The 23,750-nt window shown below is 51.2% G+C and overlaps 11 protein-coding genes across 11 annotated transcripts; 6 read left to right on the forward strand and 5 right to left on the reverse strand.

Annotated features, from left to right (window-relative positions):
- The first annotated feature begins 81 nt into the window (after positions 1–81).
- Positions 82–1,444, forward strand: ASPVEDRAFT_419801 (non-structural maintenance of chromosomes element 1 family protein). The gene is made up of 3 exons (XM_040812479.1): positions 82–296; positions 351–961; positions 1,014–1,444. The coding sequence occupies exons 1-3, from the start codon at positions 167–169 to the stop codon at positions 1,269–1,271; spliced, it is 999 nt and encodes a 332-aa protein (XP_040674671.1). The 5' UTR covers positions 82–166; the 3' UTR covers positions 1,272–1,444.
- A 139-nt stretch (positions 1,445–1,583) lies between these two features.
- On the reverse strand, positions 1,584–2,636 carry ASPVEDRAFT_90116 (intradiol ring-cleavage dioxygenase; the record flags this gene model as incomplete). Its single annotated transcript, XM_040818735.1, has 2 exons — positions 1,584–1,860; positions 1,912–2,636. 2 exons carry the CDS (start codon positions 2,634–2,636, stop codon positions 1,584–1,586), a joined length of 1,002 nt encoding a protein of 333 aa, XP_040674672.1.
- A 377-nt stretch (positions 2,637–3,013) lies between these two features.
- On the reverse strand, positions 3,014–4,955 carry ASPVEDRAFT_145012 (uncharacterized protein; the record flags this gene model as incomplete). Its single annotated transcript, XM_040808039.1, has 7 exons — positions 3,014–3,493; positions 3,540–3,753; positions 3,798–3,985; positions 4,033–4,310; positions 4,367–4,636; positions 4,691–4,765; positions 4,823–4,955. The coding sequence occupies 7 exons, from the start codon at positions 4,953–4,955 to the stop codon at positions 3,014–3,016; spliced, it is 1,638 nt and encodes a 545-aa protein (XP_040674673.1).
- A 1,429-nt stretch (positions 4,956–6,384) lies between these two features.
- Positions 6,385–7,082, forward strand: ASPVEDRAFT_145097 (glycoside hydrolase family 11 protein; the record flags this gene model as incomplete). The annotated part of the gene is made up of 2 exons (XM_040808043.1): positions 6,385–6,638; positions 6,680–7,082. The coding sequence occupies 2 exons, from the start codon at positions 6,385–6,387 to the stop codon at positions 7,080–7,082; spliced, it is 657 nt and encodes a 218-aa protein (XP_040674674.1).
- Positions 7,083–7,112: 30 nt separating this feature from the next.
- Positions 7,113–8,412, reverse strand: ASPVEDRAFT_879794 (zinc-dependent alcohol dehydrogenase family protein). The gene is made up of 3 exons (XM_040818211.1): positions 8,244–8,412; positions 7,792–8,199; positions 7,113–7,722 (listed from the first exon to the last, which is right to left on the reverse strand). Exons 1-3 carry the CDS (start codon positions 8,250–8,252, stop codon positions 7,237–7,239), a joined length of 903 nt encoding a protein of 300 aa, XP_040674675.1. The 5' UTR covers positions 8,253–8,412; the 3' UTR covers positions 7,113–7,236.
- Positions 8,413–9,838: 1,426 nt separating this feature from the next.
- On the forward strand, positions 9,839–11,393 carry ASPVEDRAFT_879796 (uncharacterized protein; the record flags this gene model as incomplete). Its single annotated transcript, XM_040818212.1, has 4 exons — positions 9,839–10,436; positions 10,488–10,713; positions 10,761–11,040; positions 11,091–11,393. The coding sequence occupies 4 exons, from the start codon at positions 9,839–9,841 to the stop codon at positions 11,391–11,393; spliced, it is 1,407 nt and encodes a 468-aa protein (XP_040674676.1).
- A 1,307-nt stretch (positions 11,394–12,700) lies between these two features.
- Positions 12,701–15,452, reverse strand: ASPVEDRAFT_90121 (uncharacterized protein; the record flags this gene model as incomplete). The annotated part of the gene is made up of 7 exons (XM_040818736.1): positions 12,701–13,298; positions 13,360–13,541; positions 13,591–13,691; positions 13,745–14,391; positions 14,442–14,565; positions 14,612–14,966; positions 15,015–15,452. The coding sequence occupies 7 exons, from the start codon at positions 15,450–15,452 to the stop codon at positions 12,701–12,703; spliced, it is 2,445 nt and encodes an 814-aa protein (XP_040674677.1).
- Positions 15,453–17,063: 1,611 nt separating this feature from the next.
- ASPVEDRAFT_879797 (uncharacterized protein) lies at positions 17,064–18,255 on the forward strand (the record flags this gene model as incomplete). The annotated part of the gene is made up of 2 exons (XM_040818213.1): positions 17,064–17,129; positions 17,173–18,255. 2 exons carry the CDS (start codon positions 17,064–17,066, stop codon positions 18,253–18,255), a joined length of 1,149 nt encoding a protein of 382 aa, XP_040674678.1.
- Positions 18,256–18,348: 93 nt separating this feature from the next.
- Positions 18,349–20,467, reverse strand: ASPVEDRAFT_48045 (S9 family peptidase). Its single transcript, XM_040813935.1, has one exon. The coding sequence runs from the start codon at positions 20,298–20,300 to the stop codon at positions 18,396–18,398; it is 1,905 nt and encodes a 634-aa protein (XP_040674679.1). The 5' UTR covers positions 20,301–20,467; the 3' UTR covers positions 18,349–18,395.
- A 152-nt stretch (positions 20,468–20,619) lies between these two features.
- On the forward strand, positions 20,620–22,385 carry ASPVEDRAFT_48046 (Zn(II)2Cys6 transcription factor). Its single transcript, XM_040813936.1, has 3 exons — positions 20,620–20,979; positions 21,029–21,500; positions 21,554–22,385. Exons 1-3 carry the CDS (start codon positions 20,637–20,639, stop codon positions 22,248–22,250), a joined length of 1,512 nt encoding a protein of 503 aa, XP_040674680.1. The 5' UTR covers positions 20,620–20,636; the 3' UTR covers positions 22,251–22,385.
- A 260-nt stretch (positions 22,386–22,645) lies between these two features.
- Positions 22,646–23,615, forward strand: ASPVEDRAFT_48047 (putative cyanamide hydratase). Its single transcript, XM_040813937.1, has one exon. It carries the CDS (start codon positions 22,757–22,759, stop codon positions 23,489–23,491), a length of 735 nt encoding a protein of 244 aa, XP_040674681.1. The 5' UTR covers positions 22,646–22,756; the 3' UTR covers positions 23,492–23,615.
- Positions 23,616–23,750: the final 135 nt, after the last annotated feature.

Here is a 23,750-nt window from a genome sequence, read left to right on the forward strand (position 1 = left end):
AGGTAGATGAATGTATCCCGATTGGGAGATAAATGGCAGGTCTTGGCATCCGCTCGGGGCGCGTCTGTCGCGTCCGACAAAGAAAGTCTTCCAGGTACAACTCCGCTCCCCGTCTTGCAATTCCTGTCGATTTGCCTGAATTAGATTTCTCAGGATTAAAATTGTCATGGCAAACGGCACGCAAGGGCACGCCTACGATGATAGCAACAGGGCGTTTCTTCAGGCCTTGATGGCCCGCTCAACACTGACCTACGAAGAATCAAAACCCCTCCTTGCTGCTATCCTCTCAGTCCGCGGTGCGTCTGCCTGAAGGATACATCACTCTGAGCTCTGCTGACCATCTCCAACAGGAGGTGATACTGTCTCCGAAGACGATATAACAGAAGATGACCTCTCTACCTTCATCGCCGCGGCGAATTCAGCAATCTCACCCTTTGATCTGGAAATCAGAAGCACACTCCCCCAACTCCAAACCGAAGCGCCCCTTACCGAAGCTGTCGTACCGGAGCGCGTTTACGCCCTCGTGAATACCACCAGCGATGGCCTGACCCAGCTTGCGACAACGTACACAGCCGATGAGATCTCGTTCGTGAAGCGCATTCTGGACCGGATGTTCGAGGCGAATAATACCCGGATCGCCGAGGTTATGGCCGTCAGCTCGATTGAGGCAATTCAGCAGTCGAAAGTGAATGGTGAGAACCGGCGTGAGTCGGGCTCTGCGACGCAGGGTACTCAGAGTGGGGCTGCGCAGCCGCTCAACATGACGCAGGCGGAGACTGTGTTGAAGCAGCTTGTTGAGGATGGGTGGTTTGAGAAGAGTAGGAAGGGTTATTATATGCTAAGCCCGCGAGGACTGATGGAACTCCGGGGGTGGCTTGTTGCAACATATAATGATGAGAACGAGGAGGGGCGCAGGGGCAATAAGATTAAGTTCTGTGCGGCCTGCAGGGATATCATTACGGTTGTAAGTTGAATGCTCTTTTTGTTGATGGTGTCTTAAGCTAACCGAACAGGGTCAACGCTGTGGAAATCGTGAGTGTCTAGGCCGGTTACACGATCATTGTATGCGCAATTTCTTCCGGGTGCAGAAAGCGGAGCAGTGTCCGGTGTGCAGGGCGCCATGGCCAGGAGACAAGTTCGTCGGGGAGCGCGCGGTCGTAACGACGGGTCAAAATAGACGGAGCGGTGGTGGTCGTCCGAGCATGGTCGAACCAAACACGCAAGTGTCGCAGACTACAGACGGAGATATGGATGAGGAGCTTAGCGATTGAGATTGACGGGTACCTATGCGAGTCTATTGACTATGCAACGGATTTGAACATGTGTCTACGGCTCATCTATAGCCTACCCCTACCCACTGGGTTCCCCAGATCATCGCGTCGTCAGATAGTACCAGCGCGGCGTTGCGCTTGAATTTCACGCAACCGGCTGAATCTGGACCAGAAGCCAGTCGTCGTCACCCACGGCGAGCATTTACCTGTGTTACGATGCAGCTGAACACTGTGACTGGTGACTGAAATGTATGCAGACAGACTAGCCCTGCCAGGAGACTGTCTCCGCAGGCATATTATTATCACAATGGATCAACTGCTCTCCGCTGGAATAGGCAGATCATTATGAAACACAACCTTCCTGCCCTGCTTCTCCATCGCCTCAATAGCATTCTTCTTCCGCAAGTCGCGGGCCTGTGGCTCGGTCAAAAGCACAAAGTCATGCTTGAGCAGTTTTGTGCCAACCTTGACCCCGTACTTCTTCGCCATCTCCTCATCCTCAACCGTCGTCAAATCGACCACAAGCGACTCCTTCACACCAAACACCGGATCGGACGTCTCGTATGGGTCTCCACGGGGATAGAGCGCCCTACCTCATTAGCATCCATAATAAAACCCATTCTAGTATCTGGAAACTCACGTTATCAAAAGATCGTACCCCGGTTTATCAAGCATAAAATGCACATGCCCAGGGCGATTCGGATGTCTCCCCAGGGCAGCCAACATCTTCCCCACAGGCCCATCCATCGGAATAGGATACGGCACAGGTACAATCGCCTGGAAAAAGAACTCCCCATTCTCATCAGACCTCAACACACCGCGCCCATCAGGCCCCGCCCGATTCGGATTCTGCACATCATAGAAACCCTTCGAATCCCCTTCCCACACATCAACCTTCACCCCATCCACCGGATTCCCATCACAATCCTTAATATTAGCCAGCACAAGCAACTTCGTCGCATCGGGGTCCGAATGCAACACCGCGCCGTGGCTCATGTCCTCGGCATCATGTGTATGGAACGGCCCCAGCACCGTCCCCTCCGTTGCCGGTGGTTTCCGCGGGTGGTTAATCGCGTCAACAAGACTCGACACACCAAGAGTATCGGAGAGGAGGATCATCTCATGTCGTAGGTCATCACTTATCTGTCCGATCTCCGTGAGGAATTTCACGCCGGCGCTCCATTCTTCAGTGCTGAGGCGTGTTTCGAGACAGAGTTCGTGGAGATGGGTTACGATTCTGTGTAGGAGGTAGCGTAGGCGTGGGTCGGTGCATTGGCTGTTCACCAGGTGTACGTTCTCTGTGATATTTTCGGTTGTGAGGTCTTTCATGGGTGGGAGGGTTGAGGGGGGCGTTGTTGGTGGCATCTTGCTTGTTGGTGCTGGATAGATACCCGGGAATTAGACAGAGAAGGTCAAGAGGTGTTTAACCTGGCAGTGGGATGTTGTTTTAAGAACTCCTGACTGAGGGGAAGGCTTTGTATCTTTCTGAGCAGGCCCCACATACTGATCAGGCTATACTGTGCATTAATGCTGTGTTATGCCGCAGCTGAGAGCACTATACAGCGAACCCCACATGGGGAACTGGTGATCGGGGAGAATGATCACCGAACGGTGGAGAAGGTCGGCCCAATTCCGCCAGATTATTAATGGCACTCTTACTATGGGAATATTGTACACAGAATAATTATAATTTATGGTGATATCATGTATGTCTAGGTATTACATATTAAGTATGCCGATACTCATCGCTCCGGGCGTTCCTCGCTCTTCTTGTCTATAGACTGTTTTTGACTCTGACTCTGCGTATTCCCACCGTCCAACTCGTAGACTTGACTTCCATGACTTGAAATCTCAACTCTGCTATGAGATGCGCTTAGTTCCGTAATAGCATGGTTGCCCGAGAGCTCCCCTAGAATCGGCGGTTTACGCTCGCTTGTTTCAGGCAGCTCGGCATCACCCTGGTGGGCCTTCCGCCGTCGAGATCGTAAGAAAAACCAGACGAGCCCAAGGATAATGGCCGCTCCAGCCACGCCACCAACCACTCCTCCTACTATAGCGCCTTTGTTGGTGGATTTGGACTTGGTTTCTTGGGTACTTGTGCCGTTATTCGGACCATCTGTGAAGAGATAAGCCAGCGACGGATTGTCCCATGCTGAGGGGGTTGGGGAGCTTTGGATATCGGCAGCCGTGTTGGGGGGGACGGAATATCTCAGTAGGGCGGGCTGTAGAGTTAGTATATGTTACAATAGTTTTCTTTTTCAAACTCACATCGAAAATTGTGCGAACAAGTTCAGACTGCGCATCGTATAGGAAGGTTGGGGTATTGTAACATCCTGCCTTGGGATCACTCAGAGGGACATAGCTCTGGCGCCCACCAACGCCGAGAATCTGTCTCCCATATGCTTGACACGTATGGGACATTCGACCTTTGGATAGGCCTGCTGCTCGGTACCATTTGAACGAAGGAATGGACAGATATGATCTGTACATGTTAGAGAAGACCTGGATTAGGGAAGTGTTGCATACACATCTTTTACTATCTCTTTACTCTCATAGTCCGCTCCGCTTATAACGTAGATTTGAAATGACGTCGACGAGGGATCATGCATGACCGATGCACAAAATTGGGTACGACGTGCCACATCGCCCGTGGTAGTTTGTTTATACCACATGCCCGCTTCAATATCGTAGACCTGGACGTAGTCCCATGAGTTCTGGACCTGTTAGTCTGCAAGCTGCAACGTAAATTTGGTAAACGCACTGGAGTAATTTCCGTATCGACACCGTCTTTGCGAGCCGGAACTTCACCACCGAGGAAAACTAGAGCTCCCTTGTCACGGGCTGGTAGATAAACCAGTGCGCCTTGCTGTACAGGCGTGAATGGTGCTTCGAGCAGGGTGTACTCCATTGTAGTTGTGTTGTATTGGATCATGCCGGTTGCATAGGACTTTGTGCCGTCGGTTATTGAGGAGGTCGTTTGCTTGGTTTGATATCCGCCCAGCCAATACGCCGCCTGCAGTTCGGGGACGTTAACGTATGCTGTAGAGTTGTGGATCAGCATTGATTGAACATAAAAGTTGGCGGCTAAGTCATACCACCCTCAATAAGTCGCACGGGCTTGACGGATGTCCTTTGTTCCTCCCACGAACCATCGGAGATACGATACATCCACACTCCGCCATCATCTGGCTTTTCTCGGTTCGGGCTCCGTCCTCCGTAGCTGAAAAGCGTCGAGTTGGCTTGGTTTGACCATAGTGCCTGGTCTTTTAGTGTCGGGACGTCGGTGGGAATCAAGCTCAGTTTATAATTGGACCCGTTTTGTAGATCAACGGGAGCCGAGAGATCCAGCTCGATGAGATAGTTGTCTTTGCGACAAGTTAGCAATCTTGAATTCCAAGCGGGCAGCGACACAAACGTACTCGACGCGTTTTTATCAGCGTCAAGTCTCCCACCATCCATGCCATTCATGTACAAAACATCGTCAACGATATTTGCTAGAGGTTTGTTATGTCAACGTGTTCTGGGAGCTGGGCGTGAATCGGGAAACATACCACCGAACACCCAATTGCGACAAAACCCCTCGGACAGATCGGCCTGCACATCGCGCTTCACGACTGTTTGAACTGTGCCTGCTGCCACCTGCACGCCGATAGCAACCAGCAGGAGGCAGAGTAACCGCGACATTTTGTAAAACGGCGCGATTGTTGACAGAAATTCGTTCCCCCAGCTTCCAAGAATCGAGCAAAAAGCCAGGCTGATTTCCTTGGGATGGGCCGGAGTAAGGCGTCCCATCCCCCATGTCTTTCTGGCCTTGGTGCAGCGTCATTGGGAAAACAGCGTCACACAAGCGTGGCGCACAGCCAGCGATCTCCTGAGACATTGCCCTTGACAAGAGAGATCTGCGGGAAATGGACCAATGGCCCGGCCTTGTGTTGGAATTTTGGACAGGCATTCAGCTTTGCTTACTGCGGCTAGTACCAGCCCTGTCCAAGCCACCAAAGCTTTAGCTGGCGCGACTTGGCGGAGGAAAGACATTTCCGCCCACTCGGCTTGCGAGGTGGAAGGGAAAAGAGTTGGTGAAGGATGGAAGAATCTCACTCGGTCACTTGGAGAAAACAATCAACGCTTGAACACGTGGGGGCACGTGCTTGTCCTCCTCCTTCTGTCTGTTTTGACTCTCGGGTCTGGACTCTCACGACATTCCTCACTTCTCACCTCGTGCATCGTGCATTCCAGCTCCTCATTGACAGGTTACTGCTCACCCATCGTGTTGAGAGCGCCGCTATTGAGCGACTGACGCGTCAACGACAGTCCATCACTGAAAGTCTACTCTTCGATAGCTTAACACCAGTTTCCCAACTGCAAAGAATACAATCGTGTTCATGCAAATGGCCTTGAATCCGAGCGAAACCCGACCCGATACCGCAGTTGCGTCAGAGTCGATATGGGTTTACCGAACGAGGGTCATCAATATAACCTACACAGGAAGAAACAGACAAGACAGCCAAGACAGAACTCAATCGGCCGTTGATGACCAAGCTGTCTAGTCTTGATCGTGCGTTTTAGCCCCACCGGGACTTGATTATGAGTGTATTGCAGATCGCAAGACTGCGGGGAGCTTGCTGATGGGCCCATTCGGCCTGATTTTCATGGCCGACTTGGTCAAGTCTGCAAACTCAGCCTGCGGAGTCGAATCCGTGCCTGCGTTACTTGAAGATGTCAATCTCCTGGCGAATGCTTATATGTGCCAAGACTGAAGCTTGTCTACTTGAGACACGGAACTGACTAGGCGAGCCCCCCGATGGGGTATGGAATCAGCCTATTCTGAGTGGGTGTGGATCATGAAACCAGCCCACCGGTCGTTTGACGCCACTCTAAGTTTCACCCTGACACTTTGGCGTGCTCTAGACACCGCTATGAAGCCCACAGACCTTCATTAAGGGGATTAACCGACCAGCCAGAACAACCGGTGTTGCGGATCTTTATCCAGATTCAGAATCTCCGTTTCCAATTGACGATGACCGTGGACTATAAAGCAGCGTGCCCCTGGATGACTTCACTCGACAGTCCGACAACCAACAATCCCTCAAGTCAAGCAGTATAATAAAGCAATATGGTCTCTTTCTCAACTCTTCTTGTTGCGTGCTCCGCCGCAGCTGGAGCCTTTGCTGCTCCGTCCGACAAGAGCCTCGCTCAGCGCTCCACTGAGAGCTCTACCGGCACCAACAACGGTTACTACTACTCCTTCTGGACCGACGGCGGTGGCGACGTCACCTACACCAATGGCGACGGAGGATCGTACAATGTCGGATGGACTGATGTCGGCAACTTTGTCGGCGGAAAGGGATGGAACCCGGGAAGCACCAGGTACGACTCCTCGGCCAGTTGAATTCGGAAGCTAATCATAGCAGGACTATCAACTTCGAGGGCACTTTCAGCCCCAACGGTAACGGCTATCTCTCCGTGTACGGCTGGACCCAGAACCCTTTGATCGAGTACTACGTGGTCGAGTCCTACGGTGACTACAACCCCGGCACTGCTGGAGAGCACCAGGGGACTGTTGAATCTGACGGTGGCACCTATGATATTTACACCGCGACTCGCGAGAACGCGCCCTCGATTGATGGCACCGCTACGTTCACCCAGTTCTGGTCTGTCCGCCAGGACAAGCGCTCGTCTGGAAGCGTCACCATCGGAAACCACTTTGATGCTTGGACTGGTCTCGGAATGACCTTGGGTACTCACAACTACCAGATCGTGGCCGTTGAGGGCTACCAGAGCAGCGGGTCTGCTTCCATCACTGTGTCTTAAATGCAATCCCTAAGAATGCAGATGCCGGTTGGAATTAAATAACAAGGTTCAAGGATCAGGTCAATTATCAACTATCCTGTACTTACTGCAATATGCTTTATTGTATTCCAACTTCGAGCCGAAACTATGCTGTAAGCACTTGTATTCTGTACCATCATTCAATATCAACAACAACCTTCGAAAAATGTTTCTGACTCTCCAAATATTCATAAGCCTCTTTAACCTCGTTAAACCCAAATACTCTGTCATCAACCACAGGCTTACCCCCCTTTTCATCAATAAACCTATTCATCTCCTCGAACTGCACCCGAGTACCTAACAGGAACCCTCTTGTTGTACAGAGATGAACCAGTCCATCCATGATAGAGGGCACATGCTCTTCAGCACCTAGCAGCCCCGTCAACGCAACAATCCCATCAGGCCGGACAGCTTTCATTGATTGCGCCACAGTCGATGGACCGCCAACATCGACGACAAGATCCACGCCCCTGCTATCTGGCGTAAGAGATTTCACAACCTCTCCCCAGTTTGGCGTGGACACATAGTTTATGATGTGATGGGCACCCAACGAGGTGAGCCTCTCAGCTTTAGCAGGCGAACTCGTCGTCGCAATGACACTTGCACCAGCAGCGAGAGCAAACTATCATTCATCGATCAGCACATTTTCCCTTTCATATCTTATCAAGACAAGCAACTAAGAGAAACATACCTGCAACGCAGCAACACTCACACCCCCACTCCCCTGCACAAGGACAATACTCCCCTTCCCCAACTTCCCTCTTCCCGGCAACGCAGCCCCAAAAAGCGCATTCCACGCCGTCAAGCCCGAGCACGTCAGCGTCGCCGCCTCGCGGAACCTCAGCGTTGCAGGCATCCTCACAAGCGACGTCTCATGGAAAACAGCATACCTCCTCATCGTCCCGTGCGCGCCGTGACCCAGCCCGGAGTTTATGTCCGAGAATGTAGTCGGTGCGTCACCCGGTTTGCCCACGGTGAGGTGTGCGACGACCTTGTCGCCGCTGGTGAAGCGGGACACGTCGGGGCCGATTGAGAGGACTTCCCCTGCGCCGTCGGAGCATGGGACTATAGGGGCCGGGAGAGAGATGTTGAATTTTCCCTGTTGAGGTTAGCATTGGCCTATGTAGTTAGATGGGGATGGACTGCGTGCATTCGCAATGGCCAGCTCGCGGTAATTCAACGACGCGGCGTGGATCCGGACAAGGACGTCATTCGGACCGAGAGACGGCAGTTCATATTCTGGTTTGAACTCGAGGCTGGAGGGGCCCGATTGTCCCGTCAAGAGCCATGCTGGGGTTGTTGTCGGTGGCATCTTTCTTTACTACGCTGAACTCGACTGTCACCTTGTGAATTGATTCAGGCTCGGGTATGAATCAAGGATGTCCCGTGAGTTTGCGAGAAACGATTTATAATGCTGCAAGGGACATGATAATGTCTCCGCCGCACTATATCCACCTTGTGGAGCAGGTGCAAATCGGTATCGAATTGTTGGGCCGCTGTGAAGAAACCCGAGTCAGTTGTTTGGTTGCGGCCGCTGGTGACGCTCTTGGCACGAGTCATTGGCTATCCAAGATACCGATTGTATAGAATATACCGACTTGCAAGAATTTTAGGCTTTTCTCTCGTATGATTAAGTGAGGCGATGCACCGTACGTACCTGAAACCTAATTTGCTGCCAAAGAGACCGATGCTTTTACAAATTCCATGGCACTGCGAGTAAAACCTAAACATAGGGTTATTCCAATATCTGGACCAGGAACGAACTTCCGGCCCTGACTACGCGGCATCACGACAACTACATCAACTCAAGGAATAGACTGGTGGCAATATTTGCAGTGTGAAATTAATCTATACAATCACCTGCGATTCAAGAGCTGGCTATGAACCTTGTCTCTCGCCCCCATCGTAGCACCACCTGGTATGAGCGTAAATTGTATACTGCGAAAGAGAGAGCTTATATGGAAGAGTCAGCGGTCAAAGCTTGTTTGCTTAGAATCCTGAGATACTAGATCACTATACCAAAGGACCATGTATGGCTGGTCGTAGCTAGCCATGTCACAGTCTGTTTGTATACTATGGAGTCTACAGGTGGTCGTACTCGAGAAGTAGCAATGGACCGGAATTGCAGTTGTATTCACCAGGTAGTAGAAGCACACCAGACAAAGTAGGGCATACGAAGGTGCTCCGTTGGAGGGAAGGAGAGTTCTCAGCCGCGTAGCAAGGCTTGAAACGCACTGGAAAGGCAGGTGTTATCCTGCTCTCAGAATCGTCCATGGTCCATGCAATTCTATGGCAATGACGGTAATGGCTGCTCTAATGACTCCTCGCAACTGTCCTGGCCTACCAGCAGTGCTCCTGCCACCGGAGAAGCTGCCCGGAAGCAAAGTATAAACGGAATGACCAGGAACAGCTGTACCAGTATTTGCCATACCATCACTCCAACGTCGTTGCACTTACTTCGTCCAGTGAGTCACTTAGGAGCAGCAGCTCTGAATTTTGAAGCTGTTGGTGGTCATGATTATACTTTCTCCCCCCTATATCTTGCCTGCGAGGGCTCCCCTGTCCTTCCTTCCCATTTTCCCATTTACAAATCTCTTCACTCTTGGTAATATCAGCATCTCTGCTCATACTATCAGGAACAACCAACTCATACTTATCTTTTCACTCTTACTGACCCTACTCCTATCTATATTTTACTTCACCTCACTTCACTATCACTCTTATCTCACTCTCTCAATATGGATTCCTTCATGCAACTGCCCGAAGCCAACCAGGCTGGGAACGGTATGCCACCAAACTGGCATGCCATCACCCAAGCCGTGAAGGGCGTGCAAGACATCCTAAAGGAGATGACGAGAAAGGAGCAAGTGAAGAAAGAAAAAGAGGAGCGCGAAGAGATAGTCACCGATCTCGAGCGCATCCTCAACAAAGCCCTAAAGCTAGGAGTTGAAGTGAGTGCCACAGCCCTAAGCAGGGTCGGGATCGAGATGAAACATCTGCCACTCGCCTGGGAGCATATGATCATAGACCCCCAGAGCCTGAACACAGATTTCTTCTTCAAACCCATGCCTGTGGAAAACATCCGAGAGCATGCACAGATCCTGGTCCCTGCTGATGATTCTGACCATGTCCCGGACGTTGAGGACAGCCAAGGTCCGGCCCAGACTTTGGGGGACGCCCCGGAATCTGACCCAGTCGGACTAGACCAGAGCTCAGACTACGATGGGGATGTGGACTCGGACGGTGAGAGTAACTTTTGGGACGATAGAGGCATTGACGATATCTGCCCTATCCTGAACCCAGACACTGAGGATGGCGACCTGCTTCCGGATGATGGTAAGTTTACCCACTTGCACGTTTGTTTGATCTGTGACTGACGGCTCGCAGTGTCTGAGGAATACCAGGCCATCAGCTCCTGGCTGGCCGGGATAGAGGATCAGGTAGAGCTAACAACTCAGTGGCCTGTCCTGGACTCCCGTGCCGATGCTATGGACAGGCTTCACATCGACACAGCGTCCAGAGTCTGGCGAACGTTTGCCGAACTAGACAGGCAATACTCCCCGGACAGCAGTAATGTCATCAGCCTTGTCAGCGCCACAAGCTGGCGCGACCCGTAAGCCCTTTCTACCCGTTAAAGGGGGTATATACTGACAAGTCCAGGTTACGGCTCCAAAAACCAGACAACGTTTTTGGCCGCTACACAAATGCAAACTCTGAAATCACCGTCCCCTGGGAGTACACTCCCACCCACAGGTGGTTCGTCCAGAGTGCATTTGTCGCGACAGAGGGTGAGCCTCACGAACAGTTTATCGTGGCGAGCCCCGGCCCTGACGACTTCTCCGGCGGCCTTGTACGCAGCGAGATCATAACAATCCTGACGGCAATGATCACGCGGTACAAGAGCGGCCGTCCATATATCAAGAGGCAGAAAGTCATGCCAGTAAGTCGTATCCCAGCAAACTGCTCAACCATGGTCACTAACGGTAGCAGGTTATGCTCATCTCTATAATCAGGGACGTTGTACGGGTAGTACAAGCCCACTACAACGGACAGAATGTCGTTGTTAGGGTTTCCCAGGCCAACAACCCTGAGATCATGACAGAGGGCAACGGGTATGAGCTTTTCGCCAGGTATCTTGCATCAACCCCTGTTGGAGATACCGAGGAGTACCCCATGACCGCGCTAGATATACAGCCGGCGTGGGGAGTAAAGAGGACAAGTGAAGATGCCGAGCTTGAGGAGGCATCGCCTTCTATCAAGAAACCTCGACTCGGCATTGGATCTTGTGATTGATGAACTTGAATTGGGTGGATTTGGCTTGGAGATAGGAGCCCGTTGCTCCTGAGATTGAACTTTTCCTTTTCTATTTCTTGATATTGATGTACGCTGCGAGGACCTTTTCCCTGTTGTGCCTTTTCCCTCAAGGAGGTTTTGCACATTAGGGTTTTTACTGGCTCGCAGCTTTCTTCTTCTTTCTTCTTTGATTTTTGATTTTTGATTGATTTTTGATTTTTCTGATTCCTTTTTTGATTTCTTGATTTCTGATTTTTTGATTCTTGTGATTTATTTCCATGCTGCGAGGACCTTTTCCCTAGCTGTGCCTTTTGCCCAAGAGGTTTTTGCACACTGGGGTTTTTACTGGCTCGCAGCATTTCTTTCTTCTTTTTTGACTTCTTTTTGATTTTTGATTTAATTGATTTTTCTTTCCTCCACACAAGGGTCTTCTATTGTTGTATATTAGTCGCTGCGAGGACCTTTTTCCCGGCCATGTCTTTTATCCTCAAGAGGTTTTGGCATGCTGGGTTTTTTACTGGCTCGCAGTTTGTCTTATTATTCAAATAGAAACTGGGAGTACCATAAAATGGCTCCCATTACACAAACATCCAATGATCTCTCGTAGTCACAGTAGTACCATGTCCATAGAACATGATATTTGGACAGGCAAACTCCACTTAGTACAGCGGTACTCTGAGCTGCTCGGTGAATATACGGAAACCGCTCGCATCCCTGCGCTCGAGCTCTCGCCAGGCGGTGCGGTGGTTGCATTTGGTACGGAAGACTGAAATATCTACCTTTGCGACGTCGCTAAGGGACAATCCAAGCAAAACTTCCCATTGGAAGGCTACGCCAGTCCCATTCGCAAACTGTCATTTAGCAAGGATTGCATTACCTTGAAGACAAACCAGGGCTCCCATACATACAACTCGGGGTTCTAGCTAACAAGCCCGACACGAAGTTGATACGGCCTGCTGTTTACGTCGACGGCTGGTGGGCATTGAGAGGTGGGAAGAAGCTGCCCCAGATCCCGCCTGGCCACAAACCTGAAATACCCTTGTTGTTGGAGATGTTACTGTAGATGGGCCTTTGTGGAATTTGCAGACTGTTGAGTAGTAGTATTATAGTCTGTATCTGTCCGTTATTGGCCGATTGAGGGCTCAGTCACAGTTATATACATGATATACTATCCTTGCAAGGTTCTTTCTCAATCTTACTTCGACTATGAGATCCGGCAGCATAAAAGAAAGCAGCAAATGGGTTCATATTTACAGTAGAAAGAAAGCTGTTTCTGCTATATTATAAGAACAAACATGGAAAGCAGCTCACTCAACATCATCAGCGCCCTCGAAAATAGCAACACCAACCCTCCTCTCCCACGTGCTGCCCTCACTATCCTCAACACTCACCGTGAAGTAATCAACCCCAGCATCCCCAGTAGACGTATAAGTCGCAGTGCCCGACTCAACATTCACCTCACCAAGTCCATTCACCGTCTCACCAACCGTAAACCCGGGCTCCACAAACCCAGCAGCCAATTTGCTAAGGTCAACTTCCACATTTCCACCAGGAGAAACATAAACATGCGGGTCGGCCATGAAATTCAGGTACCCTTCAAGCACCGTATATCCGTCACCACCGGTAGATCCGTCCCACCAGTCCGCGATACCGTTGTCGTCTGCGTCCCAGGACGAGCTGCGCGAGACGGTGGGAAACTCCTCTAATCCGCCGGCGTCGGCTTCGTTGTCGATCAGGCCGGGTTTGCCAGATACGGAGCCCTCGTATGTGGTTGTGCCGTCCAAGGTCTCTTGGATGATGCGCGTGTCGTGCTCGTCGAATACGGGCTGGGATGCGCCACTGTCGGAGAGGACGCGCTTGTATGCCTCTGTGGATGTTTGCTCGGTTATATGGGAGGGGAAGAACCTGCTCTCGTTAATACTGCATCAGCTGCAAAGAAGGGTGAAGGGTGGGTATGGGGACGCACGGCTCATCGAAGAACTTCTGGTAGCTGGGGGCCGGGTCGATGCTGATGTCGGCGTAGCAGGCGATCTCGGACGTCTGGCCGGTGCCGTCGTCGACGAACTGCGTTGAGTCCTGGTCGAAGACGCCTGGCATGGAGTTGCCGGCGCAGTGGTACTGCTGTTTTCCGGGGAGGTCGTCCTCGTACTGCTCTCGTTAGCATGTCTTTATACTGCTGGAATGGGTGAAGAAGTACTGTAGCTTGCAGAGCGTAGGTTAGTTCACTTGCAGGGCCCTGTTTATACAGATTTCCCACAAAGTTGACCTCCATTGCGCCGCCGTCGGTGACTCGTCCGCCTGCATAGTTAGCCCTAATTGACCAGGAGAGAGAAGAGAAACAGGGGAGGTACCAAAGTTATAAACAACATTATTGCGAATATCCAATCGTCCTGCAAAGTTCGCATTATCATCAACGCCACCACCCATACTCCAGCTTCGTCCCTCAGCATGGGCAATCAGGTTATGATGCAGACTGGCAACATCACCACCCACAGTAGCCGCATACCCATGCGCCGTGCCCTCAGGGTAATTCTTATGGCCCGCAACATTCAACGGCTCCGAGATCATGTTCCGCTGGAAGGTGATGTTCTTCGCAGACCGCGACGAAAACGACTCATCGATCGCCCAGCCCATCGAGCAGCGGTCAAAGATACAGTAATTCGACCCCTGCATGCCCATCCCGTCGACCGTCTCACCACTCGACGAGCCAGGGCGCACGCGGATATGTCGAAATATCACATCTGACGCACCGGATAGCCCAAACGGCCGCCCCTGTATGGCGATGCCCTTCCCGGGCGCTGTTTGACCGGCCAGTGTGATGTAGTTCCCGTTCACGGTCATGCGGGACGTCGTGGTGATTACGCCGCCGACGTCGAAGATGACTGTCCGAGGACCCGTTTCGATTGTTAGTGCGTGGCGCAATGTGCCGGGGTCTTCGGTGTCTTCCAGGCTGGTTACTTTGACGACTTTGCCGCCGCGGCCGCCTCGTGCGAATCGACTGTGTTTGTTAGCTAGGTGCTTTAGATGTATCTACTGCAATGTACTAACCCGTATCCCTCTGCACCAGGGAAAGCCAGGGTGGCAAGCCGGAACATGAACGTGCGTCCGGTGTAGGTGGTATCACCGGAGACGACATCGACGCGCCAGTAGAACGTGTCCAGACTGTTAAGGTCTGCCACTGTCAGTAAGGTAGATATATGATATTGAATGGCAGTTACCTGATAGAGTTACACTGGGCTCACTCAGCCCTGTACCAGCCTCCGCTAGGTCGTCCTCCGCTGTTCCAAGATAGACATTGTACGTAGGAGACTCAACACCAGTCGGTGCTCTCCAGGTGGCAGTGACATTATCACCTTCAGGCTGTAAACGCTCGTCGCGATTCGCAGGAGTAGGAAAGGAGACCTGGTTTCCAATGGCAGGAGTATCGATCTCAAAGCCGTTCAGAAAGACGAGCCCATCGCCGCCGTTCGGGGTGTATGTGATTTCGACAGCCTCATCGGGCGATGAAACCGAAAAGGTAATGTACGACGTCTGCGATTCCCAGATATTGTCTACACGGACGGACGGCTCAACCTGCATTCATCAGCATCTGTTTCATATCTTATATAATAAGCAACATACCGAGTCCAGCTCCTCTCCCCCAGCAGAAACGGCAACCGTGGCAGCAGAGTCCTCCGGTTCCGACCAGAGATTATGCCATGTAAGCAGCGTGTGCTCACCCTCTTCCAGCCCTAGGATAGACAGCGTAATAGCCCCCGGATTATCCGGGTCGGTGGTGATACCCTGGTTCACCACGCGCTCGCCCAAGTGCGAGACAGCACGCGTGTACTGGTACTTGTAGTAGTCGCCCTGCAGGTACGACCCCTCCGGCGCAGATACAGTGAAATTGACATCACTCAATGAAGCAGAAGAGCTTTGCGCCTCGCTTTCCACTACGAATGTCTCGAAGTCTGGCTCGGCGAGTTCGCGCACGCTCGAGGACAGCAGACGCACCCTGAGCTGGGCCTCTGCGGCCGTAAGGGACGCAGCCAGTGCTGCGAGTTTTAGGATGTTCCTCATTTTGAAGGTGTTCGAGAACATCCGATGGCCCTCATGCCGTGATTTTGGCGAGTTTCCACGCTTTAATAAGAGATTCAGGAGCTGCCAAGCAGACAGGACCAGGGTCTGTATAGATGAAACGTCCGTGCTCCGAGCAGCCTCCTCCGGGATCCGCCATACGCTGAAATTATGCGACACCCCCGAGATCGACAGGGCCATGGCTTGAACGGCCTTGCAGTTCCTGAGACTTGGTGCCCAGTCCGGGTTCGTCCACGCTGGATTCTGTTCGTGGCCTGTTTCTTCACCCCCACATATCCAGACTCCTCAACGGGGGTGATCGTCTACGTGAAACACTATAAAAGTCGGCTAAATGCCCGCTGGTGTCATGGGCTCGTTCCTGACGAACGCCCACTGACTCAGTGTCTCCGTCTCGTCGTTTTAATTTTCCCATGCGAGAGACTTTGTTACAGGTTTATTCGTTTAATGCTTTACATGAGAACGAGCTCCGCCTATGTCTCATTTACAGCTACAGCAAGTCATTGACTATGAGTATGTCTGCAGGATTCTACCTCCGCGGAATCTGCCTAGATAGATTTAGTTATGCTCCGTGCTGCAGGAGGCATTGATTAGCGGCCTCTTTCCCAGTCATTTACTGTCCTTGTCAATATGGTAGTCACCAGGCTAGTTTGAGAGTTGGTTCGATGAGTCGCATAAAGGGTCGCAAAGTCAGGTATATTAATATATTAATAGACCAAAGTCATGTAGTTTCCAAAGATCAGAAATAGCCGACAATGCATACGCCCAGCATCCCCATGGTTCATCGCAAATTACGGATCCTCCGGTGTACGCTCAAACACAGCAGCCCTACGTGCCCCGTAGCACCCATCCCGACTGTAACAATCACCGTTGGATGCACCATTTCGCCGCTGTCGTCCGATCCATGCCCACCCTCGGGGTTGGAATTGGGATTTGAATTAAGATGAGAGCTGGATCTGGACCTGGAATCCTTGTACGCAGCAACACCACCCCCGCAACCCTATTCATAGCCCACTTCATATCCGGACACGATCTTTTCCTCTGTTGCGCACTCGAAAAGCTTTACACCCGAACGGGGAGCATCCCAGGTTCAAATCACAGGATGCAAACTCGTCCAGCCTCTTCATTTCATGCTTTCTATCTGCATCTGTTACTGTGCTGCTGACACTAGATATAGATTCTATGGCATGATTGAAATTTTCAAAATTTTACACTTCTATTGATCAGACCCCTGGCCCTGAACCTAAACAGGGAGGCGCGTCTGGACCAGGGGTACATGGTTCATCCTCCCCCGAACCCTATCCAAGTCCGTAAAACTAAAACCATGGTTCAAAACAGAACCTACAATTCTCTGGCTGGTATAGGTCTAACAAGCTGCTCAGCCCATTCGTGATATTGAGCTTACTTTCTAGCTATGGACTGACAGACACCCCAGGAACAGCCCAAGACAGACAGCTAGAGTTGGTGAGTAATTGCCTTTCACCAGGCCACCTCAAGTGACGACGTCTCAATCATTCTGACATTGTCTCCGGTTTTATTTCGATCTTCCCACCTTTTCAACTCAGCTGCACTGGCCCTGAAATCAAATACTGAAAGATGGCTTCGCAGACCGAGCAAAAGAAAACTGGTCTTGGTGACCTCCCACCAGAGTTATACGACGAAGTGAGTACCCTGTCAGGCCTTCCGGTCCTCGCTAATGACTCAGGTTGTATACCAAGCTATTGATGGCTTCTTGCACAAAGATGAAAAACAGGCCCTGAGACAGCTAATGAAAGTCAACAAGCGGTTCTACAACAGCTGCACCAGGCTGATATATAGAACAGCTGTGCTGGAAATTAGGAATGCCGATCCATATATCCCCGATTCATTCCAGCAGCTGTCAAAAAGCGAACACCGTCAGTTTGTGCAGCACGTCGATATATCTAGCACGGGCTCCTCCCGTTGGCCCAACTACGCCGCAAAAATGCAGGCCGTTCGAGACATCCCAGCTGTACTTGGCCGGTTTCCTGCATTGAAATCTCTCCATGTCGATCTAGAGACTATTGCACCGCCCCTCCATCAGCTGTTTGGACCGCAGCCTCCTGACCATACAGATAAAGTAGGGCTACTCGACCAGCGTCTTGGACGTGATTTAGACATGTACCCTAACAACATCCAAGCACTTTGCCTTTACCATGGCATGAACATATACCGTCGGTCCCCTGGCCATATAAGGAGCTTGAATCGTATAATGCCGTCCCTGCGACATTTTAAGTTCGTCGGCGGCTCGCTATCAATCCATTCAGAGGGAAAGCAGGTGTTGGAGGCTCTGAGATATGCAAAGAAGCTAGAAACCCTACGCCTAGTGGGCATATTTGGACGCTCCATCGAATGCATAACACAGATTCATCGGGACATTCCCCTGCGTCGGTTTGATATCAACGAGGCTATGATTCCGGTTTCCAATCTACTCACAATCGCCAACTTCGCATCCTCCTTGGAGGCCCTCTACATTCATGGGGTCTGGCTAACCAGCGGGACGTGGGAGGGAGTTTTCAACTCACTGTGTGGCGCTCGCAATATTACTCTCTTTAGAGGAGAAGACCTTGGATACTCTTGCAATACATTCACTGGTCCCTTCCGAAGCACTGCTAGTGATGACCTTGCACTTACCCGCCTCAAGAAGCAGGTATCTCTGAATAGAGAGCGTTTGGGTACTATCACGGCATATCAGAGTGACCACCCCTGCATGAGCGCAGTTCGGCACCAGGTTCGTTGCACTGTAGGTGAAGCTTCAGTGCGCTGGTGATATTAATGCGTCCATGTTTCTGCTGGCTTTTTGTCCCATCTCTTTTGTTATTCTCATACTGATGTGCCCGGTGTTGGTACTATTCCGGAATGCGCCAAGTTTAAAGTGAATTTTATAATATGCGAGTTAACGAATCTAAATTACACCAAATACCTATCGTAGAACTGGAGCACTCGCGTCCATAGATCAAGTAGATGCTTCCGCTCCCTAATAACATGCTTCTCCTTGGGATACAGCACCATCTGGACGGGCCCATTCCACCGCTGCTTCTCCCGCCAGAATGCCAAAGGCCCAGACACAGGGACCTGATCGTCCTCGCGCCCATGGAGGATGAGGAGCGGTGTTTTCCGCTTCTCCACGCCATCCTTCCCATCAGAAGTAGCAGTCGAGACAGAACGCGTGCTTCTACCCGGCGATGAAGATAGACTGGGAATATCCGGCGCCGGCCAAAAGGGGTCACTATTCGCATTGACAAAGTCCCAATCAACAACGCCGCCGCCACAAACAGCAGCGCGGAAGCTGAACTCGTTGCGGATCACCGCGAGCGAGGTGAGGAATCCCCCGTCTGACCACCCGCTTATAGTGACGCGGGACTCGTCGACGAGATTCTCCGAGACGGCTTTCTTGAGGATTGCGATTAGGTCTGCGTAGCGTTCACCGATTCCGCCGCTTGTTCGTCGGAGGTTGGGGCATAGCACAGCGTATCCGGCTGATGTTAGATGCGCGACGTCTAGATGAGGACCCATGGAGAAGGAAGGGAGGGTCGGATGGCTTCGAAGTAGGACCACTGTTGGCGGGAGACGGCGGGATATCGTTACTGCTGGTCTCGGGGTGAAGAGCCATCCGTCGCATTCCCACCCGTTTGAGCCGGTCGTTGAGATCCGCTTTGATCGGAATCCGTCAAAGGTGGAGTTGTGCGATGAGAGCTTGACGAGGCTGGAGCCGCCTGTCTTGTTGGTGGTTACAGACCAGACCTCGTTTGCGACCTGTGGACTGCTGCGTGCGATGGCGAGCGTGAAGTCGTCCGAGGCAGGCTTGCGGAATGCGTCAAAGGATGTGATTTCGTATTCGGACTTGAAGAAGCTAGGGAATGGCCAGGAGGTGCTCTCGACCCCGAGTGCGTGCGCGGCTTCGTTATTAGGGTTTTGTATGCGCGCGACGACCGAGTCTCGAGCGCGGTGCAGAGAAGTGGCTTCTCCGTCCCAGCCAAAGTAGCTGCCATACTGCTTTGACTTGATGCGTGCCTCGTACACAGAAGGCTGGGTGTAGGGAGGCGTGGGGCGAGCGATGAAATGTAGTTTGTCTCGTTCAGTCCAGACCAGGGATGTGACAGGGCCTTTTGTCTTGATGAACGTTCTTCTTGAGCCACTGTCGGCAGAGACAATGTCAATTCGGCTACTGCTGAATTGCGACTCGGAGACTGCGTCTGATATGGTGTATGCGATTTCTGGAGATGTCGGACTCCACGAGAACAAGTCCACGTTGTGGTCTGCTGGAGTCAATGTGCGGACACTCCTTCTCTCAACGTCAACAATGCGCAGACGCTGACTGTTGCTCTCTTCTTCCTGTCCTCCAAAGACCACTGGCTCGTCTGTGTCTTCCTCTCCTGCATCACCATCTGCATGTCCATCCGTACTCGCAAAAGCAATGAACCTCCCATCACGACTCCACTCAAACTCCTTGACCCCCCGAACACCCTCAGCAACCGGATATGCCTCGCCAAACCCTCCAAGCGCCAGCAGGTAAATCACACCTCCTTTCCCCCGTCCAGCCCTATCCGACAAGAACGCAATATACCGACCATCAGGCGACCACCTCGGTTGTTCATCCCTGAAGAGCCCCGACGTAATCTGACGAGCGGAATGGTTCACACCAACATCGGCAATCCAAAGCGACGATGTAGCAGCCCTCTCTTTGCGCGAGAAGCTCTCAAGCGCATATACGACTTTGGAGCCGTCCGGGGAAATGTGCAGGTCTTTTGGCAGTTTGAGGTCCGCGAGGGCCGACAATGCGGCTGCTCGGCGTGGGTTTGATATTGAAGGCATTGTTTTCCGGTATACGACAGCAGTTTGGCTTGCTGAGGTCGAAAAGGGGCCTGCGATAAATGGAGATGCTGGGGTTTTATGTGAACGTGCGGGGGCTGATGGCGTGAGATGACACCATCGCCTGCCATTCGTGATCGCTGCATAGATAAGCTTGCACTATGCCTATTATACAAGCTATACCAATCAGATTGTAGTATTTCTAGCTAGCAATAACCTTTCACTTTATCCCATTAACATGTAATATATACAGTGGATGTAATGCATGTCACGTGGGCCTATATCTTATGCTCCTGACTCATTATCTCTTTCGCCACTCACTCATCCTTCCACCACGAAATGAACAAAGCGTGCTGGACATGTCGCAGCCGGACTATCCAATGTGACCAGTCCCGATCGCCCTGCGCCAAGTGCGAGAAAGCCGGCCTGGAATGCTTCGACAAGCGGCCACTCCGATGGGTCAAAGGCGTGGCGATCCGGGGGAAGATGCGGGGGCGTTTGTATGAAGATTCCAACGCTGACAGTATATCGAAATCGCAAACGCAGTTAGAACGGACGCAGAAGCGGATTGTGGCTTCTGGAGTAAAATGTTTAGCAGTGGAGAATGAGATGCCTGTTTTCGCATTACAGGACCCGCGTATCTCCAACCTAGACCGGGCGTCGCGGTATTACATGGATTATTGTGAGATTGGGTATATAGATATCTTTGTCACGATGCTAATCAGGCCAAGATAACTCCCGCATCTGCAAACTGTTCATTCTCTACGACAGCGAGAGCAATCCGTTTCGCCATCTGCTGTCCTACGCCTTGGATGATTCAACTCTGCAGCAATGCATAGTCGCTCTCGCCGCACGACACTTTGCCAACTCTGGGCAGTCGTTTGACCAGACCAATGCGATTGTAGCGCCTCGGTATATACATGCAAATATGGATGCCCTCCACTTTAAACGCCAAACTATAGGGGCGCTGTCAGGGCGATTGACACATCCGGAGCTGGGAAAGAAGGACGCTACGATGGCAACTATTTTGCTTCTTATCTTCCTCGACCTTCTTGAGTCCGGAATTGACGGCTGGGACTATCATCTTCAAGGCGCAAAGGGCCTGGTTAATCTCTACCAGTCTCTGAATACCGGTAGTCAAAGCGAAGATTCTGGGGAGACGGCCCAGGAGGTGAGACGGTTTATCGATCGACAGTTTTCGTTGTATGTTATCTCGTCCTGGTCATTAGATACTCTTTCAACACTAACTGTGACAGGATTGCAACATTTGGAGCGACGCTCTCCGGCCCGAAATCGAGATCTGAATTTTCTATCAGTGGTGACGGAAATTGGCATCCAGAGTCCGTTGTTAGGAGCTTTCTCGGATGTCCTGAGTTTATCTTGAAGGCCATCCACTTCTTTTCTAATCAACGAGACTTGATTGCAGAATTAAGAAGACATGGGGAGATGGCTTCTGATGCAGATATACGAGATACCGTGGCCATGCTGGAGCTTACTGAGAATTTCGACTGTGCTGAATGGGCATCAGACTTCCAGAGATCCAGCCATTCTACGGTCGACGTTCAAAAGCTCTCTACTTTGTCACTGGCATACAAAACAGCCGCTTTGTTGTATGGAAGGCGGGCCCTCGGTGCCTTGAAAGAGACGCTTTCTGCCAATGAGTGCTTAGTTGTCCAATTGCTTGCTCTTATTGACGACCTCCAAAGCGATACGACGCTGTTTAAATGTCTCTTGTGGCCAACCTTCATTGCTGGTCTCGAATGCCACACAGAGGCCCAGCAAAACGTCGTCCTTCAGTCCATGAAACTGCTGTGGGATTTGACAAGTTGTTTGAATATTATCAATGCTTCAAAAATATTACAAGACCGGTGGAGGGAGAAAGCATCATCTGGAAGTCTGAAGTATGGTGGTCCCGATTTATACCGGATAGACCGTGGCTGGCTTCTCATTTAGTATATGGATTCGCAGCCATTAGCGTCTACTTATTATTGCATCATTGACATAATTTCCAACTATTTAGCACATATCAGTGGGAACAGGCCGTTTTCCCGTCCCTTGAAAGACTCGAATAAAAATAATAGTCACCCGCTCTACGTGTCTTAAAATGGCCACCTGAGATAACTTCCTATAGTAGGCAGGCTTATAAATCACCACTCTGACACGCCGCCTCCACATAATAGAACTCCCCAATCCAGCGAATATCTGGTCCGTGCAGGCTGCACAGCATTGACGCCCTTCGCCCCACATATCCCAACTTCCTAATACAGACAAGGCTTAGCTACACCATGACGTCGCGAGACACGACGAGAAGAGCTCTTTCAGGTATATTATTCATGTGGCAATGCGTCCGAAATAGCTATTTAAACCTTCATTTCTCCTCTGATTCTACTGCGTCTCGAAATTGACAACAGTTCTAAAACTACCAACATTTCTAATTTCCCTTACGTTCAATCTATAACATGTGCCACGACGAGTCCGCAATCAATGGCTGGACAGCCATGCCCGCTAATGCCGGGCTAATCTTCGGCTCCTCACCATACATCAACAAACCCACTGCGCTCCCTCTCAGCGATATCGCATTCCCAATCGACGACCCCGTAGTCGCAATGACCCTGAAATACGCCCAAGAAAAGCTCCACGCCGAGACCTTCAACCACTCCATGCGCGTCTACTTCTACGGAATGGCCATAACGAAGCAACAATTCCCCGAGCAAGCCAAGGCCCTGAACCCAGTTACCTGGGCACTCACCTGCCTCCTGCATGACCTTGGCACTGCCGAAGAGAACCTCACTGCAACCCGCATGTCCTTCGATATATACGGCGGTATCAAAGCCCTGCATGTACTGAAAGAATTCGGCGCAACAACTGACCAGGCCGAAGCCGCGTCCGAGGCGATTATCCGCCATGAAGACCTCGGCGTTGACGGCACGATTACGTACATCGGCCAGCTTATCCAGCTTGCGACGATTTATGATAACACGGGGGTACATCCGCATGTGAAGGATTTCGGGGAGTTGGTCCATGGCTCTACGAGGAAGGAGATCAATGAGGCGTATCCGCGGATGAAATGGTGCTCGAAGTTCGCGACGACGATTCGCAAGGAGGAGGCGATTAAGCCTTGGTGTCATTCGACGCATTTGGTGGATTTTGATAAGGAGATTGAGGCGAATACTCTTATGCGGGAGTGGGAATAGTTGGCTGACTTGAACCATGGATGTTTGATACTTAGCTCTCTAAAGAATCATATGTTGGAATGCTTCCCAGGCTTAGATTCTAGTGCGTAGTATATTTCGCTGGCGAGTCCGTTTAAGAAAGTGGGGCAGGTCTCGGGTTGTGGACCGTGCCTTATATTTTTATCCAATGGAAATTCAGTATGTATTTTTCGAGCAAATCAGATATAGCCAAATGCCCCACCAAAAATAACTTCCTAGTAGGGAAATGATCAGACCAGCA

Source organism: Aspergillus versicolor (assembly GCF_001890125.1).
Source record: "Aspergillus versicolor CBS 583.65 unplaced genomic scaffold ASPVEscaffold_17, whole genome shotgun sequence".
Taxonomy (NCBI): Eukaryota; Fungi; Ascomycota; class Eurotiomycetes; order Eurotiales; family Aspergillaceae; genus Aspergillus; species Aspergillus versicolor.

What these genes read in the sequence shown, in the direction of transcription:
- ASPVEDRAFT_48045 (XM_040813935.1), bottom strand. Translation starts at nt 20,300, where the DNA reads ATGCCTTCAATATCAAACCCACGCCGAGCAGCCGCATTGTCGGCCCTC.
- ASPVEDRAFT_48046 (XM_040813936.1), top strand. Translation starts at nt 20,637, where the DNA reads ATGAACAAAGCGTGCTGGACATGTCGCAGCCGGACTATCCAATGTGAC. An exon ending in GCGGTATTACATGGATTATT is followed by an intron (nt 20,980 to 21,028) that starts GTGAGATTGGGT and finishes AATCAGGCCAAG; the next exon opens with ATAACTCCCGCATCTGCAAA. An exon ending in ATCGATCGACAGTTTTCGTT is followed by an intron (nt 21,501 to 21,553) that starts GTATGTTATCTC and finishes TAACTGTGACAG; the next exon opens with GATTGCAACATTTGGAGCGA.
- ASPVEDRAFT_48047 (XM_040813937.1), top strand. Translation starts at nt 22,757, where the DNA reads ATGTGCCACGACGAGTCCGCAATCAATGGCTGGACAGCCATGCCCGCT.
- ASPVEDRAFT_879794 (XM_040818211.1), bottom strand. An exon ending in TGAGTGTTGCTGCGTTGCAG is followed by an intron (nt 7,723 to 7,791) that starts GTATGTTTCTCT and finishes GATGAATGATAG; the next exon opens with TTTGCTCTCGCTGCTGGTGC.
- ASPVEDRAFT_419801 (XM_040812479.1), top strand. Translation starts at nt 167, where the DNA reads ATGGCAAACGGCACGCAAGGGCACGCCTACGATGATAGCAACAGGGCG. An exon ending in TGCTATCCTCTCAGTCCGCG is followed by an intron (nt 297 to 350) that starts GTGCGTCTGCCT and finishes CATCTCCAACAG; the next exon opens with GAGGTGATACTGTCTCCGAA. An exon ending in CCTGCAGGGATATCATTACG is followed by an intron (nt 962 to 1,013) that starts GTTGTAAGTTGA and finishes CTAACCGAACAG; the next exon opens with GGTCAACGCTGTGGAAATCG.